The following is a 17,110-nucleotide window of genomic DNA, read 5'->3' on the forward strand; positions in this document are numbered from 1 at the left end:
TCCAATCAGACTGATTCAGGCATTCAGCATCAGCGTCAAAGGTCTACATTTTGCTCAGTGGAAAAGGAGAGGAAATTGTCAATGACATATATAAGTCACAGTAGCCCTTATGCAACTGTATCTCCCAGTCTTCCGAGAAAAGTTATATTAGACTTTAATATTGTGCAGCGCTTGCTTCATCCACACTCTGATTGCTGGCCTATCAGGTATAAATCATCCTTACTTGCTTAATTTATTATGTATGTGGCCGCCATGTATGCTTTTCCCATTTTAAAATAAAAGTATAATAAGGTTTGGTTATTTCTAGGTTTAATTTTTTTTTTCTAAGTACAGGTAGTCCCCGGTTAACGAACGAGATAGGGACTGTAGGTTTGTTCTTAACCTGAATCTGTTCTTAAGTCGGAGCACTGTGCCATCTCTATCACCTGTACCTCCTCTGTGCCCCCCTGTGCCTACAGTGTCCCCCTCTGTGTCACATCTGCCCTCTGTACTTGCTTATACAAGTTTAAAAGCCATTTTTTCTGTGAATTTTCTCTAAAACTACAGGTCCAATTTGTGAAAACATTTTTTTTGACTTGTTCCCATGGAAACACAGAATCCATGCCGTTCGTATCGGCGGGTCATTTGTAAGTCGAGCGCTCGTAAGTCGGGGACTACCTGTATTTAAACTTTTATAAACTAACCTTTATATAGTTTTGTTAGCTAAAAAACTTAATAGGTACTTCCTTGAGAGTAAACTTACAAAGCATACTGGAATATCTAATAGGAAAGCCCAGCATGTGCAAGCGGATTAACTCACAAATATACATACTGTATACATTCACGTTCAAGCATAATTTTTCAGCATAAAAATTGTGCTGAAAAGTTACCCCCTCGGCTTATATGCGAGCCAGTGGAGCAAAACAGATGGTGGAGCAGGTTGTTACTGGCAGAGGAGTGTAATGATTGTGCACTAGTGATCCTGCTCTTACCGGCTTGCATCCTGCTGTGTCCCTGTCCTCCATCCCCTGCAACATGGCGTGCAGGGTGTGCTGCTCAAGACCACCTGTGTCCCGGCTTGTGGAGCGGAGCGTGCAATCAACGTGTCAGCGGTGCAATGATCATGGATTCTTCCTGTGGGGCAATCACTGTGTCTCATATCTGTGACGCCATCTAGTGGCTTCTTGAGACAGCTGTATGATCCTGGGGCACGTCTAAGGGGAGGGGGGCTGACATGTACTGGGGGAACATCAGGCTACTGTGGAGGGGGCTATATTGGCGAGGGGGTTTATACGCGAGAAACTCACTTTTTCCTGGTTTCTGAGGGAAAAGTGGGTACCTTGGCTTACACATGGGTCAGCTTATATGTGAGTATATATGGTATTTTATTAGGCTGGGAGGTGTGTACTTTTCTTTCTGAAGCAGAAAACTGTATTTTACTCATGGGGTATGAAAGTGGAGTAGGGTAGTTGAGGGCCAAACCATATGCAATAAGTCTTGCTTTGTCCTATAGAACTGTCAAACTTTGTTAATTCTTTACACAGAAAAAGTTATTCTGTACATTTGCTTTTTTTTTTTTTTTATTACAGCACCCTGGGGAGTGATGACCAAGAGGCAGTTAAAGAGGAACTCTAGTGAAAAAAAATTGTAATTAAAAAAAAGTACTTACTTTTTACAATATGTATAAATTATTTAGTCCGTGTTTCCACATTGTACAATATTTCCTCACCCTGAGTTACATTCTGACATTTATCACATGGTGACTTTTTTTTTTTTTTTTCTTTACTGCTGGCAGGTGATGTCAGTGGAAGGAGATGATCAAATTGTAGGGAGAGAGTCAGTGAGCAAGAGTTTGCAAGTCCTGAGCATACAGATATGCCTATTTTTTTAAATAAATTAATAAATAATTTACTTGGTGTTTGCTCATTGCAAAACCTTTCCTCTCCCTGATTTACATTCGGAAATGTATTGTTGGTGGTGACATCTTTGGTCCTGCCAGGTGACCTTTGCGGGATGTAAGTTTAGTGAGAGATCTAACAGAGAAAGATGCTGCTTGCTTGGCAGTTGGAAATAGCAGTTATTTCCCACAATGCAACATGGTTCACAGACAAGCAACTGTCAGGGCCATGGCCATAATATTACACTGTGGGAGGGGTTTGACCACAATATCAGCCACTTAGACTCCCCCGATGAGGTATTTGAGAATAAGTAAAGATTACTTCTGTAAAAGTTGGTATTGGCTACTGATTGGGATGAAGTACAATTCTGGGTTAAAGTTCCTCTTTAATTCACAATTAATATATAGAAATGTAATGATCTTCTGGCACAAAAGTTTGGCACACAAGTTTACAGTATTGACAATACCAATTGAATGCACTTATTTTTAGTCGTTTTTCCTTACTCAAATATAGCTCTGTTTAAACAGCAGTAGGATCAAACTGGTGTCACATCCATGAAGAATTGTTGTTATAAGCCACAAAATAGATCAGTTTGATACTGGCCAGCATTAAATTGCTTCCTAATGTGAAGTAGACTCTGTGACCACCTTGTATAAACCCTGTTAAAGAAACTGCAGGAGAAAAATGTTCCCTTGGTGGCGAGCCATATTTTCTAGTCTCTTCCCCCCGACGCAGTGTCAGCGCACAAAGAGGAAGCATGAAATTACTTCCTTCCCTGGTGCAATAAATGTGTAAAATCAAGAGATTTGATTCTGGTACGCGTGAGACTCACCGCTCTTGTAACGCTCCCTCTGCTCGATCTTCAGCGTTAAATAAAGAGTCCGGATGGGGAAGTACACAGCTTGAGGATAAACCCTGCCAACCTGAGCAAGACAAACAGAACAGACTTTACTGCCATTTCGGCTCTGGAGAGAAATGAAAAATGCCACTGTTATGCTGTTAAATAGCTGAAATGGAGACAGTTTTCTTTAGGATTATGGCCCATTTTGGCCGCCATGCTCGTGCTCTGTCATTTCAACTGAACTAGGTGGAAGGGAAGAAGAAATATGTGCACTGAGGAAAATCTGGAACGGAGGAAGCTACAGGAAAAAAAACAGTTACACAGTAAATATTTTCTTTTACAGTTTATTAATTTATACAGCATTAAAATACTGAGCAGAATTGTACCTGGAACAGCGAACCATTCTAATCAGTCCCTGCAGCTGAATGAGCTTACAGCGTAATGTTCCCATTAGTCACACAACCAACAGCCAGGTTTGGTTGAAGGCAATTTAGTTACCCTTATACTTTGCACTGCTGCCTCTTTGCAATGCAGCAATCTGTAAATCTGAGTATAGGAGTTAATAGGGGGGGGGATAGAATAGAGCAAACTCCTCCTGTCAGAATAGAGCAAACTCCTCCTGTCAGAATAGAGCAAACTCCTCCAGGCGACACTGAGGTGCATGAGCGGTGTACAAACGTGTAAAACTGGTGCGGTGTTTCTACGGTGAAGGGAAAATGGCGCTGCAGGCAATGAATCAGCGTACAGCCTGTGGGGTAAGGAGGGAACAATGCGGTTGGGTGTTGCTGTCACTTAAATAGACACTGAAGCGGAAAAAAAAAAAATGATATCATGAATTGGTTGTGTAGTAGGGGTAATGACTAGAACATTTGTTAGCAAAATAAAAATATGCTCATATTTTTATTTTCAGTTATACAGCTTTTTTTCATAACATTGCATGATTCTCTAATATTTGCAGTTTACACATTACACAGCATTCTACATGTTTTTACAGAACAGGCAGTGAACTTTTGACCTGTCCTGAACTGTTCTCTGCAAAAGAAAAACACAATACAGTTGAGATAACCTAATCAGAAGTCAGAGCTCTCTCAAGCGGTGGAGCTCAATGGCTATTTTCATAGAATTTCTTAACTCTTCCTGTACTGGAAACAAATATTAGACAGATGCCTCTGTTCCTAATGCTTTATTTCTTAGCTGTACTACACAACAAATTCATTATATCATATTTGTTTTAATCGCTTCAGTGTCTCTTTAAAGTGTAGCCATGGGGAAAAAAAGTTTTTAATATACATTTACCTCAGTGTTCTAGAGACTCGTCAGACCACTCCAGGGTACTCTATTTGTCCGGCCCCCAGTCTGTCTTGTTGCTCTATCCCCCATTCCTGCCTGTGACCGGCTGAAGTCCGGCACATGCACAGTATATGCTCTGCATGCTCTGTGTACCATGCTCCCTCATGGCTGTACAATTCAGAAAGAATCAGAACTGCACATGACCCTAGCGACTGCTGCAACACACAGAGGTGTCAGAGTGCGTACTAAGGGGGCAAGTGACCAGAGTTCCAAACAGGGCATTAAGCAGCAAGATGGAGGGACAAAGCAACGACATATTAAGCAGAGCTGCATAATAAATACGGTAAATAAATTCATCTCAAGTGGATACATTATCCGAACATAGTATAATACTGGTAAAGAAAAGGACTCTCTCTATTCAGGCCGCCAATCTAAGTTGGCCACAATATTTCTCTATTAAGGTGGCCACACAATTCAATTTTTATATTTCTTTTCAATTCGAGAATTACAATTAATTTTTCTGATTGATTGGATCATTTGAAAAATATGACAAAAGGTATCACATGCACATTTTTCACCAATCATGGAAAAAAGAATGACTGAAAACTCTTAGTCTATAAACCAAGAAAATGGTAATTTAACTGGCACCATTAAATATTCATAAAAGTTGAACAGAGAATTCAGCCCCATCAACCGATTTTTATAGGGGGGGGGGGGGGGGGGAGGCAAATTAGATGAGATTGCTTGCTCATGTAAAAATAAATAAATGTGCCTTTTCTGCACAAATGATCGTTTTTATTGTGCCCAAAGTCCCTTTCAATTTTGATCATTTTTATTGCATTGGTGTAGAATCTTTTTATTGCATCGTGTGTGGCCACCTTTAGATCAGCCATTTTACTTACCGTAATAAAAATATCGGCTCCACTAATAAAAATCTATCACAATAATTAGGTCCTTGAGATTATGTTTTGACAATTTTACAAACCAAACACTGAAGGCCGTTCTTCTCTACATCAATGTGCAAAGCGAGATGTGTTGCAATAAATATTAGATGAGCCTTCTGATTAAATCAGACTGAATACTGAGTGGTGAAACATGGCAGACCAGGTAAATGACTGATTTCAGGGAGATATTAATCATTTTTCTCACCTACTATAAATCTAATGTGTGAGAAGAGAAGAGGAGCATTAGGATCCAACCGACAAATGAAATGGAACTGTGGCATATCAGTAATGAATGGCTTAGAGGAAGATGTGTAGACTATCCTTGAAGTGGACCCAAATCTATTTTCTAACTTATAATAATAAATAGCAGCCTTTTTTCAGCTGCATGATGACAAATATAAAATATTTTACATTTATTGGAGGAACATCTCCCTTCCTTTCATATTGCCGGGACAGAATCCGGCAAACTGGTGGAATAGGTGGGGTCTGGCAAAGGGGTAATTGCTAATGGCTGCCACCTGTATAACACTAGTTCTGAAAAGAGAAGGGTGAAAAGCATGCACTGAAATGCTCATAGGCTTGAAGGAGTGTTTATTTATTTATTTGTATTAGAGTGGTCCAACTAAATATTTTGAATTAAAAAAAATGTTTGGTTTGGGTCCGCTTTAAGGAATTTTGAGAGCCTGTCTAAAGCCTCTTGCACAATACATGTGATTCCGTTTTTTTAAATATTATCCGATGTTTGAATCAGATTAAAAAAAAATACTGCATACTGCTTCGTGTTTTAATCTGAATCAAAAATCGGATCATATAAGAAATAAATACATCGGAAATTGACTCGATTTTACATGCGATTTTGATTATTAATCGGCCCTACAGGCTGCATTTTTCTTCTTGTGTTGATAGCATCCAGGGAAAACCGGAATCGTAAATCGCAAATTGGAATTACAAATCGGATTTGTTATTTTCAGTGCGCAAGAGACCTTAAAGAGTTAAAGGTAGGGACAACGCCAAGAGTCCTTTTACACTTGTGTGTGGCACTGCCAGTTATAAAATCCCGCACACTCTGTAAAACAACATGGTAACATGAAAGTCCATCGGCTTTCAGGTTACCATTCACAGTACAGAAAGCATTTACGCACGTTGCAATGTAACAAGCCCAAGAACACTTTAGCATGTGATTTCTTATAGGGTTAATTGTGTCAGAGCTGCTGATGTGATGTTCATGCTGAAATGGACCCCACCGCACATTGGTAATGCATGCAAGAAATCCTGTTTGTGCACTCATTGGCTAGTGTGAGGGGGTTGCGGCTAATGTCTGGAGGGTCTCGGAAGGACGGCACATGCACAGGATGACTTCAGGGGGCTGCAAGATGCCCCAGGTAAGATAAACTGATTTTTTTTTCTCCTTGGATATCCTTTAAAGAACAACTGTTAGCCATCATATGCCCCCCACAAAAAAATACATATGTAAGTAGATAAATGCTTGCTCTACTTGCATATCAGATGTAATGCACTGTCCACGTTTTGGTTTCTTTTAATTTTCAATTTATATTATTTTCCTGGCAGGGGCCACCTTGTGCCCTCCAGGTTAAAGAATCCCCCTCTCCGCATCCCCCTCCTCCCCGCACTGATTCAGAGCACAGCGGGGGGGGATAAAGGCAGCAGGCACAGACTCGCCTTATAATGTATCCAAGTGCTGGCGTTCCCATCTGTTCTCTGCACTACCACCAGAGGCAGTGCAGAGAGTGTAGAAGGGAACTGCAGCGCCTGGAACCATTATTCAGGGAGTCTGTGTGCAGCTCCTTTATCCTTCCCCAATATTCAGCACAGGAAAGAGGGAGAATTCTGCAGGCGGCAGATGCAGCAGAGAGGGAGCCCACATGCTTCTAGAGGAGGGGGGCAGAGGACAGTGACAGGAGAAAGCATCTGGCCCCCTCCCTGCGCACTAATACAGCTGAAACAGAGAGTGAAGGGGAGAGCAGGCGGCCAATCACAGTGCAGAGAGGTGAGTGACAGAAGCTTCAGCCAATCAGGTTAATACAACATAGCATGTCACTTCTCTTTTGCTTCTGTTTTAGTCTGCGTACCATCTTAGAGCCTGGGGGCATGGAGAGAGAAGGAGCACAGTAAGATTGATTTTAAAGTTTGGATTTGCCTGGTTAGCATCCTCTTGACTATTGTAACATCCTGCACTAGAAAATTAATTTTGTATTTAATGCCTAACAGTTACTCTTTAAAGGGATGAGGCGGCAAGTTCTATTGCGCGGGAGCAGCCATAAATACGTCTGGTTGCCAAGCCTGGCAAGAGTTTGAGTGAGAACTTTTTATTTTGTTAATTTTTTTTTGTATTAAAGTGATAGTTTGTGAAACATACATTCCAAAACTCTAACTAAATAAAATTGCTTTTAACAAGTACAGTTTCCCAGTCTGCTGAAGCTGGAAGTTTCTGTAACTGAAATAACTTGAAGACTTTCAAAAAAAATTACACCAAGTGACTCCACAGAAAAAAGAAAAATTCATCATTACTGACTTGGCTGCACATTAACACTTAGTCAATGTCACTTCTCAGCATGGCAAACAGCAACAGTGTCCAATGTGTCTTGTCAGCACTTCCTCCCAAAACCTTGTGCTAAGGGTCAATTAAAGAGCATTCCTTCGATCATCTTTCCGTATAAAAGCAAGACGCAGCATAATGTGATCAGCGCAGCGAGATACCGGCGACGTGCTGAAGATGTAGAAGGGAAAAGCAGCAGGCATAATGACACCACCGAGTCTATAAATGAGGCCACAATTCCCAGTGTACCCAGTGCTGCACGCTGGCAGTGCCCATTAGAGAGTAACCTTACTCCGCATAACTGCATCACCAAAAGCAGAAAATATCCTAAGTGTAAAAAAGAAGCCAATATCACTATAGGGCAGCGTCATGCCTACTTAAGGACAAATAAGTTGACTGTAACAGCAAGTTTTGTCTTTGCAGTAATGCAAAAGAAATGTCTTTCATGTATTCTTGACAGCACAATTGTTGTGGGCCAGTCTTATGAGTGTGCTTAGGGCCAGGCAGAGGCGAGCGAGGCTCCAGCCTCAGGGTGCAGTGTAGGAAGGGGCCCACAACTCACTCAGCTATAATTTCCCTATTGTGTTTGAAGCAGAGAGAAATAAGAAAAGGGGATACATGGAAGTGACTGCAAGGCAGATAACTAGAGATTATGATGTTGGGGGGAGGGGGGGGGGCTAGGGGCACCACAGTCTAATAGCAATCAGTGTGTGTCGGCTGGGGTGGTAGGGGTGGAGGGGCGCACTTTGGGGTCTCAGCCTTGGGAGCTGGACGACCTTGTCCTGGCTCCGAGTGTGTTAACAGAAATTGTCCCAGACTAGAGACAGGGAAGCTTACCAGTCTGCTATGATAGCCCAGTAATTAATATTATGCATTTCAGAAATTAATCTGTTAAACCCAGGAGAGGGTGGAGATGGACATGCATGTTTGATCCATGCTTTCCCACACGGCCAGATTTCTGGGAAGGCCACAAAAGGCCTGGGTCTTGGGTGGCTGCAGCCCAAGGGGCACCTGGACATGAAAAAAAGGTTGCTACAAAGGCGGCTGCAAATAGGAAACAACACATAAAAAGGGTGATGTCCAAGGGAGCTGTGCATGACAGAGAGACTGCAGGACATGGATGTTACACATGGGAGAGGAAGTTGCACATAGAATGGGAAGGGCGCTGCTGCACTTGGAAAGGCTCCAACATACTTGGCCTAAGCACACAAGAAATATAAATCCAGCCTTGATGCCAAGAGTCTGTTTGCTTGTTCATTAGTCTACTGCTGTCTGCTCTGGGAGGCACCTGCAGTGAGCCAGCCATGATTGTGTCACACAAAGTACCAACTGGCTGCTTTCCTGTAAAATAATGGGCAGGTTACAAAACTGTTACAGCCAATTAGCATTGAGGATTAAAAACGCTGTTGCCATGACAAACTAAGAGCAATGAACAAAAACAGCCCTCAGCAGCAAATTGTTAATTTTCACTTTGGTCTCTACAGAGCTTTCTTCTAATGATCCTAGAAGTCCACTTTACTTTAGGACACCTGAATTGAGAAGGATATGGAGGTGGCCATATTTATAACCCTTTAAGCAATAACCGTTGCCTGGCTGTCATCCTCCTGATCCTTTGCCTCCAACAGTTTTAGCCATAGACCCTGGACAAGCTTGCAAATCGATGCTTCTGACTGGATTAGCTGCATGCTTGTTACAGGTGTGTGATTCAGATACTACTGTTCCAGAGATGATAGCAGGGTGTCAGGCAACTGGCATTGTTCAAAGGGAAATAAATATGGCAGCCTCCACATCCCTCTCACTTCAGGGCTCCTTCAACAGCGCACAGATTACAGATGGGTCATTCTGCCACTGGTGCACAACTAGACACCAATACTAAGAGGATGGGGTTTTCTTTTCCTAGCAAAGCATAGAGGAAGAGCAATTCCGGCAACACAAGGGTTAAACTGCCATGTACGCATACTGATGAAGTTGGACCGTCTTGCGGTGGAGCGTTTTGTCATAAGCACTATTCCACTAACAAGGCTTCATAAAATATGCACAAATCATGTCACTCGTGAGGCAGGACGCGGGAATGTAATTTATAACAAGGACAGTGTTTCCATGACAACCATTGGCATAATGAAAAGGGCAGGATTCTCACTCAATGTACGTTCTCTATGCACCATAGGGGAAAGGAACAAATCGGCGCCGTGAAAACAGTAGATTGCCATGATTGTGGACCGATAATAAAAAATTGGCCTTTTACACACTCCCGTTTGTTGTGTTAAACACAAGGCAAAGCCTAATGGGCAAATAACATGCTGGTTGGTTAATATGCCATGTGCGTAGGGCAAGTGCATGAAAGCAGCCTCAATTTATGTATTCAGTGCTGCAAAGTCACAGAAAATAACTGATTATTTAGACAAAAAAAAGGTTGTAGTTGAGGAGGTGCTTTACATTTTACTTGTAAATCACAATAATTTTCAGCACTCACATCTAGAATAAGGGAGGTTAGCATGAATGGGAAACTTCACAAAAGGGACCAAAGAAAGAATATCGGCGCGCTGCCACACTTCTATGCACCTGAAATAACGTAATTTCTGAGCAAGAACTAAAGTGGCGCTTCACTATATGGTGACTCTTGTCACAGAATGAGGACAGTGCAGCTTTTCAAATGCTTAAAGGGATACTGTAGGGGGGTCAGGGGAAAATGAGTTGAAGTTACCTGGGGCTTCTAATGGTCCCCCACAGACATCCTGTGCCCGCGAAGCCACTCCCCAATGCTCCGGCTCCGCCTCTGGTTCACTTCTGGAATTTCAGACTTTAAAGTCTGAAAACCACTGTGCCTGCATTGCCGTGTCCTCGCTCCCGCTGATGGCACCAGGAGCGTACTGCGCAGGCCCAGTATGGTCTGTGCCTGCGCCGTGCGCTCCTGGTGACATCAGGGGAAGCGAGGACACGGCAACGCAGGAGCAGTGGTTTTCAGACTTTAAAGTCTGAAATTCCAGAAGTGAACTGGAGGCGGGGCCGGAGCATCGGTGAGTGGCTGCACGGGAACAGGATGTCTGCGGGGGACCATTAGAAGCCCCGGGTAACCAACTCATTTTCCCCCAACCCCCCTACAGTATCCCTTTAAAGAGGCATTGTCGGCCACAAAATCAAATTCCATTTACCCACTGCTCTGTCTTTAATACAGGGCTGTGGAGTCGGTACAAAAATCATCTGACCCAAACTCTGATTCCTCAGCTTATGAAACCACTGACTCCGACTCCAGGTACTCAAAATGGCTCTGACTCTTCAGTCTAATACTTACCAGGGCTATGGATTTTGTACGAAAATCATCTGACTCAGACTCCCAACACCTCAGTTTATGAAACCTCCGACTCCAGGTACACAAAATTGCTCCGACTCCTTGACTCCAACTCCACAGCCCTGCTTAGGACTGGTGCACACAATGTAATTTTCTTGTCAGATCAACGGGAAAAGCTCCCATCATTCTGATCCCGAACACTGCTTTACCATGCAGCCTGCAACCTTACCCTGCATAGCAAGCACTCCCACTCCATTCCATTTAGAAATGTTTCTGCTGTAATAAATCTTATCTCAGTCAATCTGGCTCTATTTTGCCATTGCTATCGAGAAGGAAGCTTGTCATCACCCCTCATACATTCCTGCTCCTCAATGATTGGGGTAGTTCAGTGAGCTGCTGACGTGTTTACAAAGCAAGCTAGCTATGACAGTGCAGTTTCCAGGAGAAAAAAAAGTAAGGGAAGAAATGACATCAGTATTGGCTTCAGTCATAGGGAACCAAGATTGCAAATGCCAGGAACAGGATTCTCTTTATTAACTATATAAAACTCACTGAAATCACAACATGGACAGTACAATACATCTGTTATGTAAGTAGAACAAGTAGTTATCTACTTATATAGGTGTTCTTTTTTCTGGGATAGTTTAGTGTCCCTGCTGCATGAAAGGACAACTGAAGTGAGAGGGATATGGAGGCTGCATTCATTCCTTTTAAACAATACTAGATGCCTGGCAGCCCTGATCTATTTGGTTTCAGTAGTATCTGCATCACACACCTGAAACAAGCATGCAGCTAATCCTGTGAGATCTGACAATGTCAGAAACACCTGATCTGCATACAGGTAAACATTTAAATATTTGGCAAAAGTCCATTTATTTCAGCAATTAAACTTGCAATTAAAGGTGACACTAATATGTAAAATGGGAACCCTTTGCAGGCGTTTTGAATTATTTAGCGGATTAGAGTCCGACACTGAGCCTAGAATATTGAACATTTTCACAATATTCTAATGGTTTGAGATTTTGCTTTGGGGGTTCTCATAAGATGTAACCCACAATCATCCAAATTGTAACAAAGGCTTGAAATATCTCACTTTGCATGTAATGAGCCTATTTCACATACAAGTTTCACCTTTTAAAGTGAACCGAGCACCACGTTTAGCACCCAGTGCATCTCAATAGCACATTAAAAATGCATGTCAAAAATGAGTCATTACTATAAAAAAAAAAAATCAATTTTACCTTTTATTTTTACATTTAAAGTTTATCAGAGGTTTTTTTTTTTAGACTACTTCAGCCGAACACAGAGATTTCAGGCAGCTACGGACTAATGTAATTGTTTTGTTGCATGCTTTAGCAAGAAATAAACAATACCTTTCATCAACTGAGGAGGGAAGGGGGGGGGGGGGGGGGGAATTCGGACACCTGCTTGAGGGCCCGTTTCCACTATAGCGTTGCGGAATCGATTCCGCATGCGTTTTTTGCCGCGATTTCGCATAGGTTAGGGTGATGCGATTTTAACCATGTCACTGCCTGTGTGAATTAACATGGGTACCTATGCGAAATCGCATGCGAATTCGCAGCAAAAAACGCATGCGATTTCCCTATTAAATACATTGCGTGCGATTCGCCTGCATTCCACACGCAGGCAAATTCTGAGGGCTATGCCATGCAGAAAAATCCTGCACAGAAAAACTGACAAGTGGAAACAGGCCCATCCACTAGTATTGGCTGTGCGAATCCGCATGCTGGCAACGCATGCAGATTCGCGATAGTGGAAACGGGCCCTGAGAGTTTATCCAGAGGGAAGATGTGAAGGTAGCAGCTGTGACTTCTGTAAATAAGGCTGGCTGGAAGGGGAGAAGGGAACATAGCAGCTCCTATAGCTATTAGAAACCAGGAGAAATTGCAGGGGGAAAAAGGGTGTTTAGTTCCCTTTAAATTAAATTACTGAAATAAATTGACTTTTGCATGATATTCTAGTTTTTTGAGATTTACCTGCATGCTTGTTCAGGTGATTAAATAATGGGAGGATAAATATTGGGCGCATAGAAAGGGGGTGAGGGGGAACATGGCATGGCAGTTCCTATAGCTATTACAAACCAGGACAGACTGCAGAAAAAATTGTTGGCATGGTTCCCTTTTTAAGCAGTTCCATTTGCCAGGTTGTCCTGCTGCTCCTCTGCCTCTAATACCTTTAGTCATAGACCCTGAACAAGCATGCAGCAGATCAGGTGTTTCTGACATTGTCAGATCTAACAAGATTAGTCACTAACAAGATCAGACACTACAGCAGCCAAAGGATCAGCAGGGGCTGTCAGACAATTGGTTTTGGTTAAAATAAATAAATATGGCAGCCTCCATCCACTTCCACTTTTCACTTCAGGTTCCCTTTAACTCTTTCAGTTAGAATGCTTGTTCAGCAGCAGAAGCCTTGTATCGCACAAAATCAAACAGTTTTATGAACTTGCTAGGCTATCAGGGGATATACACAGAACTGTGCCTGAGATTTTGCACTGTACAAAGTACCCCAAGACCAGAGAATTGTTAATTATGATTGGTTAGCATCATATGGCTGGGAGTGGTAATGCTATGACATTTCCAGTGCTGGCCACTGTGTGGGTCCTTCTGTTAGTTCGGATGGTGGGTTTGAGGGCCAGCAGATGACATGCACTCCATGGTGTCTTGCTCGTCCATGCAGAAAGTGGGCTTTAATGTATTTTATGCTATACGTGTGCATTAATCATTACGCAGACAAATTAACACAAATGCAGTAACGGATTTTCATAAGATGATTCCCCAGTCTCCAGCAACGTGCTCAATGCACAGAACAATAACATGAGGCAATTGCTGCTAGTTTCCATTTGCTTTATGAAATTAGCCAGGGCACAAGCTCAATAATAAGGTATGAACCACTATTTAAATCTATTAACTGTAGGCTTTCAAAATCAGATTATTAGATACCCTGAACCCTCCTACTCATCAGCATTTCTGCAGCACTGACACATGACCAGTGCCTGTGGATATGTGATCTATAGAGATGAGATTATACCACATTGGCTGGAAGGATGTCAGGTTCATACGTTGCACAATAAATGACAACACATTCAAACAGCAGTCAAGCTTAAAGCAGACCTGAAGTGAGAGGCATGAGGCAATAGCCATATTTATTTCCTTTTAAACAATACCAGTTGCCTGGCAGTCCTGCGGAACTTTCACGTATCAGTAGTGTCTGTATCACACACCTGGCATAAGCATGTGGCTATTCCAGTCAGACTTTAGTCAGATCACCAGCTCTGCATGCTTGTTCACGGTCTATGGGAAAAAATATTAGAGAGACAGGACAGCCAGGCAACCTGTATGGTTTACAAAGAAAATAAATATGTGAAGCCTCCATAACCCATCACATCTCTGGATCCCTTTAGAAAGGGCCATACATATCTGAAGAACTGTGAGTTGCATCAATCGTAATTTAGGTTGATTTGCATAGAACATTTGTCGAAATTATAATTGGCCCAAATGGAAAATTCTGGACAATTGTCGGCCCATAGTCTTGCACTGTACTAAACAATGCATGGCTGTAGTTTGAGATTTTTAATAGATTTCATAGTGACATCTACTGAAAATGTATGTGCAGTGAATTAGGGGTGTTTGGGGGGAAGGGATTTGATTCCTTTTGGATAAGACGTTATTTAGAGAGGGTTTGATCTGTTTGCCACATTGGGTGGAAATCTAAAACGTGCTCACTAACAGTATAATTTTCAGTGAAGAACGATGACCATTACAATTGTTCACAGTTTATTTCATCGAGGTTTCTTTTCTGCCAATCTAATCGCATTTCTCTCATTGCTACGGCAATTCCACAGCAAGTGGGCACCTTAGAGCTGGAACACACAATGTTATCGACTGGAAATTTCTCATCATTTGATAATTTCCACCATGTCCAATCTGCTTCTGATCCAGAAAGGGATCAATTTGAGATCAGTACTGCATAAAATGGCTCTCGATCAGCAGCAGATCAGGCATGTTGACAATTCTCAAATGACAGGAAAGCATGTACGGTCACCACCTTTACATCACATTATTTTCACTCCAGAAAATAAAACTACTTTACATTTAAATACTGTATATTCATTACCAGCTTTAAAGAGACTAACAAAATGTTGAGCCTTATTTCTTCTATCCTATAAGTTCCTATGCCTGTTCTATTGTGGTCTGTCTTACTGCAGCCTTTTCCAGTTGCACTGTCTCTGTAATAAATCTTATCTTCTTTCCTCTGTCGGCTCTGTCCGGCTCAGGCTGGAATGTGTGGAATGTGCAGCACTACTTGTCATTGGCAGAAGCTTTACACACCCTCTCCAAGCTCTGCATGAGTCACACAGTGAGCTGTTCTCAGCCTATCATACTCTGGTTAGAAGCCATGTCTTGTTTGTAAACACTGCCTTAGGCTCCCTGCACACTGCAGATCAGTTTTCCGATTCAGATTTTCCCTGAATACATTCAACAGAAAAACGGATCAAAAAACGCAGCATGTAGTAAAGATTAAAAATCTGAATCGGATGTAAAAAACTATTAAAAAGCAGAATCGGAAATGCATGCAGTGAGCAAGAGGCCTAAAACTGGCAATTACAAGCCAGGATTGCAGCAGGGAGTGGCAGAAACAGCAGAGGGGCCCAGGAGAACATAATGAAGAGAATGGTATGCTTTTTATTGTAAGAATTTTAGAGTACAGATTCTCTTTAAAGCAAACTTGAAGTGAAAAAAAATAATTTTCATGTGTAGTATGGATAAGGAATAGAACATTAGTAGCAAAGAAGAGAGTCATTTTTATTTTCAGTTATATAGTTTTTAAATAACATTGCATCATTATGTCATACTTGCCGTTTAGAAAACACACTTTTAAACTATAAAATAAAGCAGAAATAGTGACCCTTTGAACTTTCCTGCAGTAAAACCTTATCTCAAGCGGTCTCTCACTCTTTCCTTGCTATTTAAAGTGGACCTGAACTGTTACACATGACAGAATGAAAACAGAGAATTGCCCCCTGTATGTATTTACACTCTCTTAGCCTGTTCAATTCCCCCTCATTTGTGTCCAATCACAAGTTGCAATTTGGTCTCTCCCCCGTGTCACCTGACTGCCACGGCAGAGGTCACTTGAAAGCAGGATGTTAACAATATGTCTGCTTCTGTGAAAGCAGGAAGTAGAAACAGTGCAGATTTATTTCAGGATTTGTATCAGCCGTAACAAAGAAATGTTATTCTTTAAAGGATACGTCCGAGGTCCCTACCACAGTACAGTGTGGAGGAGGTCAGCGCGACCACGTAAGCCGCACGCTGGAGCACAGAAGAAGCCAACTCGGAAGCCGACCTGCCGAGGTCGGCATCTGCAGCCGAGTACACAGGGAGCCACCGGAGCTGCGGCAAGGGCACAGGACGGCTGCCAGGGGCTGGAGGAGGCCCCTTGTAAGTGGATTTTTGATTTTCAGGGACCTTGAACGTAGCCTTTAAAGGTTATTAGGCTGCTGCGTATCTTTTAGAGCATAGAGGATGTTCAGAGTTCAAATCTGCTCTAAGTTCTTCAGAAAACAGGACGGAGTTAGACCAAGTTGGTCAAATAGCTCAGAGAAGCTCTTTTGCATAGATGATAACTGAAGTTTTTTTTTAACTCTTCCTGTACTGGAAAACAATATGAGACTCTTTTCTTTGCTACTAATGTTCTATTTTTTAGCTGTACTACACATACAATTCATTATATCATAAGTTTATTTTCGTTTCAGATTTGCTTTAAATGTTTATAAAAAAAATCAAAGTATTACAAAATGGCTTATTTATTAAATCAGAGCAAGGAGATCTAAATTCAGTCAGCGGTGTTCCTAGCAATCAGGTACAGCTTCATTGGCACGACTGCTTACTGGTTGCTACGGATTGCTGCACTTTGTACATGTTTTGTAAGGCAGATCTCCATACTGTGCCCTAGATGACAGATGAATTAAACATCTCAATACGTCTCACTGAACGTTAATCCAATAATCATGTTCTGATCTTACTCGGTCGCATAATCCGTCTAAATGCTCAAAACCCTTCAAGGGGACAATCATACGCAATCATGTATGGCTACCACAGGATGTCGTTTTCAGAAAAGACCAGGCAAATGACTTTGGAGCTCAATTAGTAAATACCCCACAGTGACTGGTTTCTGTAAAGACTTTCTTCTCTGAAATCACCACACAGCAAGGCATGGGGCACGAAAACGTCCAACTGGTAATACTGAGTGCTAAAGAATCACTGTAGTGAAAAATGCTCAGATTGT

General features: G+C 42.0%; 1 protein-coding gene across 6 annotated transcripts in view; it reads right to left on the reverse strand.

Moving 5' to 3' along the window:
• TRRAP (transformation/transcription domain associated protein) overlaps positions 1-17,110 on the reverse strand; it is a 265,491-nt gene that overhangs the window by 43,445 nt on the left and 204,936 nt on the right. For all 6 annotated transcript variants that reach the window (XM_068244615.1, XM_068244613.1, XM_068244614.1 and 3 more), the window contains one exon: positions 2,710-2,800. In XM_068244615.1, the coding sequence (XP_068100716.1) occupies positions 2,710-2,800 (91 nt within the window). The remainder of the gene's footprint in view (positions 1-2,709; positions 2,801-17,110) is intronic.

The sequence above is a fragment of the Hyperolius riggenbachi genome, chromosome 7, assembly GCF_040937935.1.
Source record: "Hyperolius riggenbachi isolate aHypRig1 chromosome 7, aHypRig1.pri, whole genome shotgun sequence".
NCBI lineage: Eukaryota > Metazoa > Chordata > Amphibia > Anura > Hyperoliidae > Hyperolius > Hyperolius riggenbachi.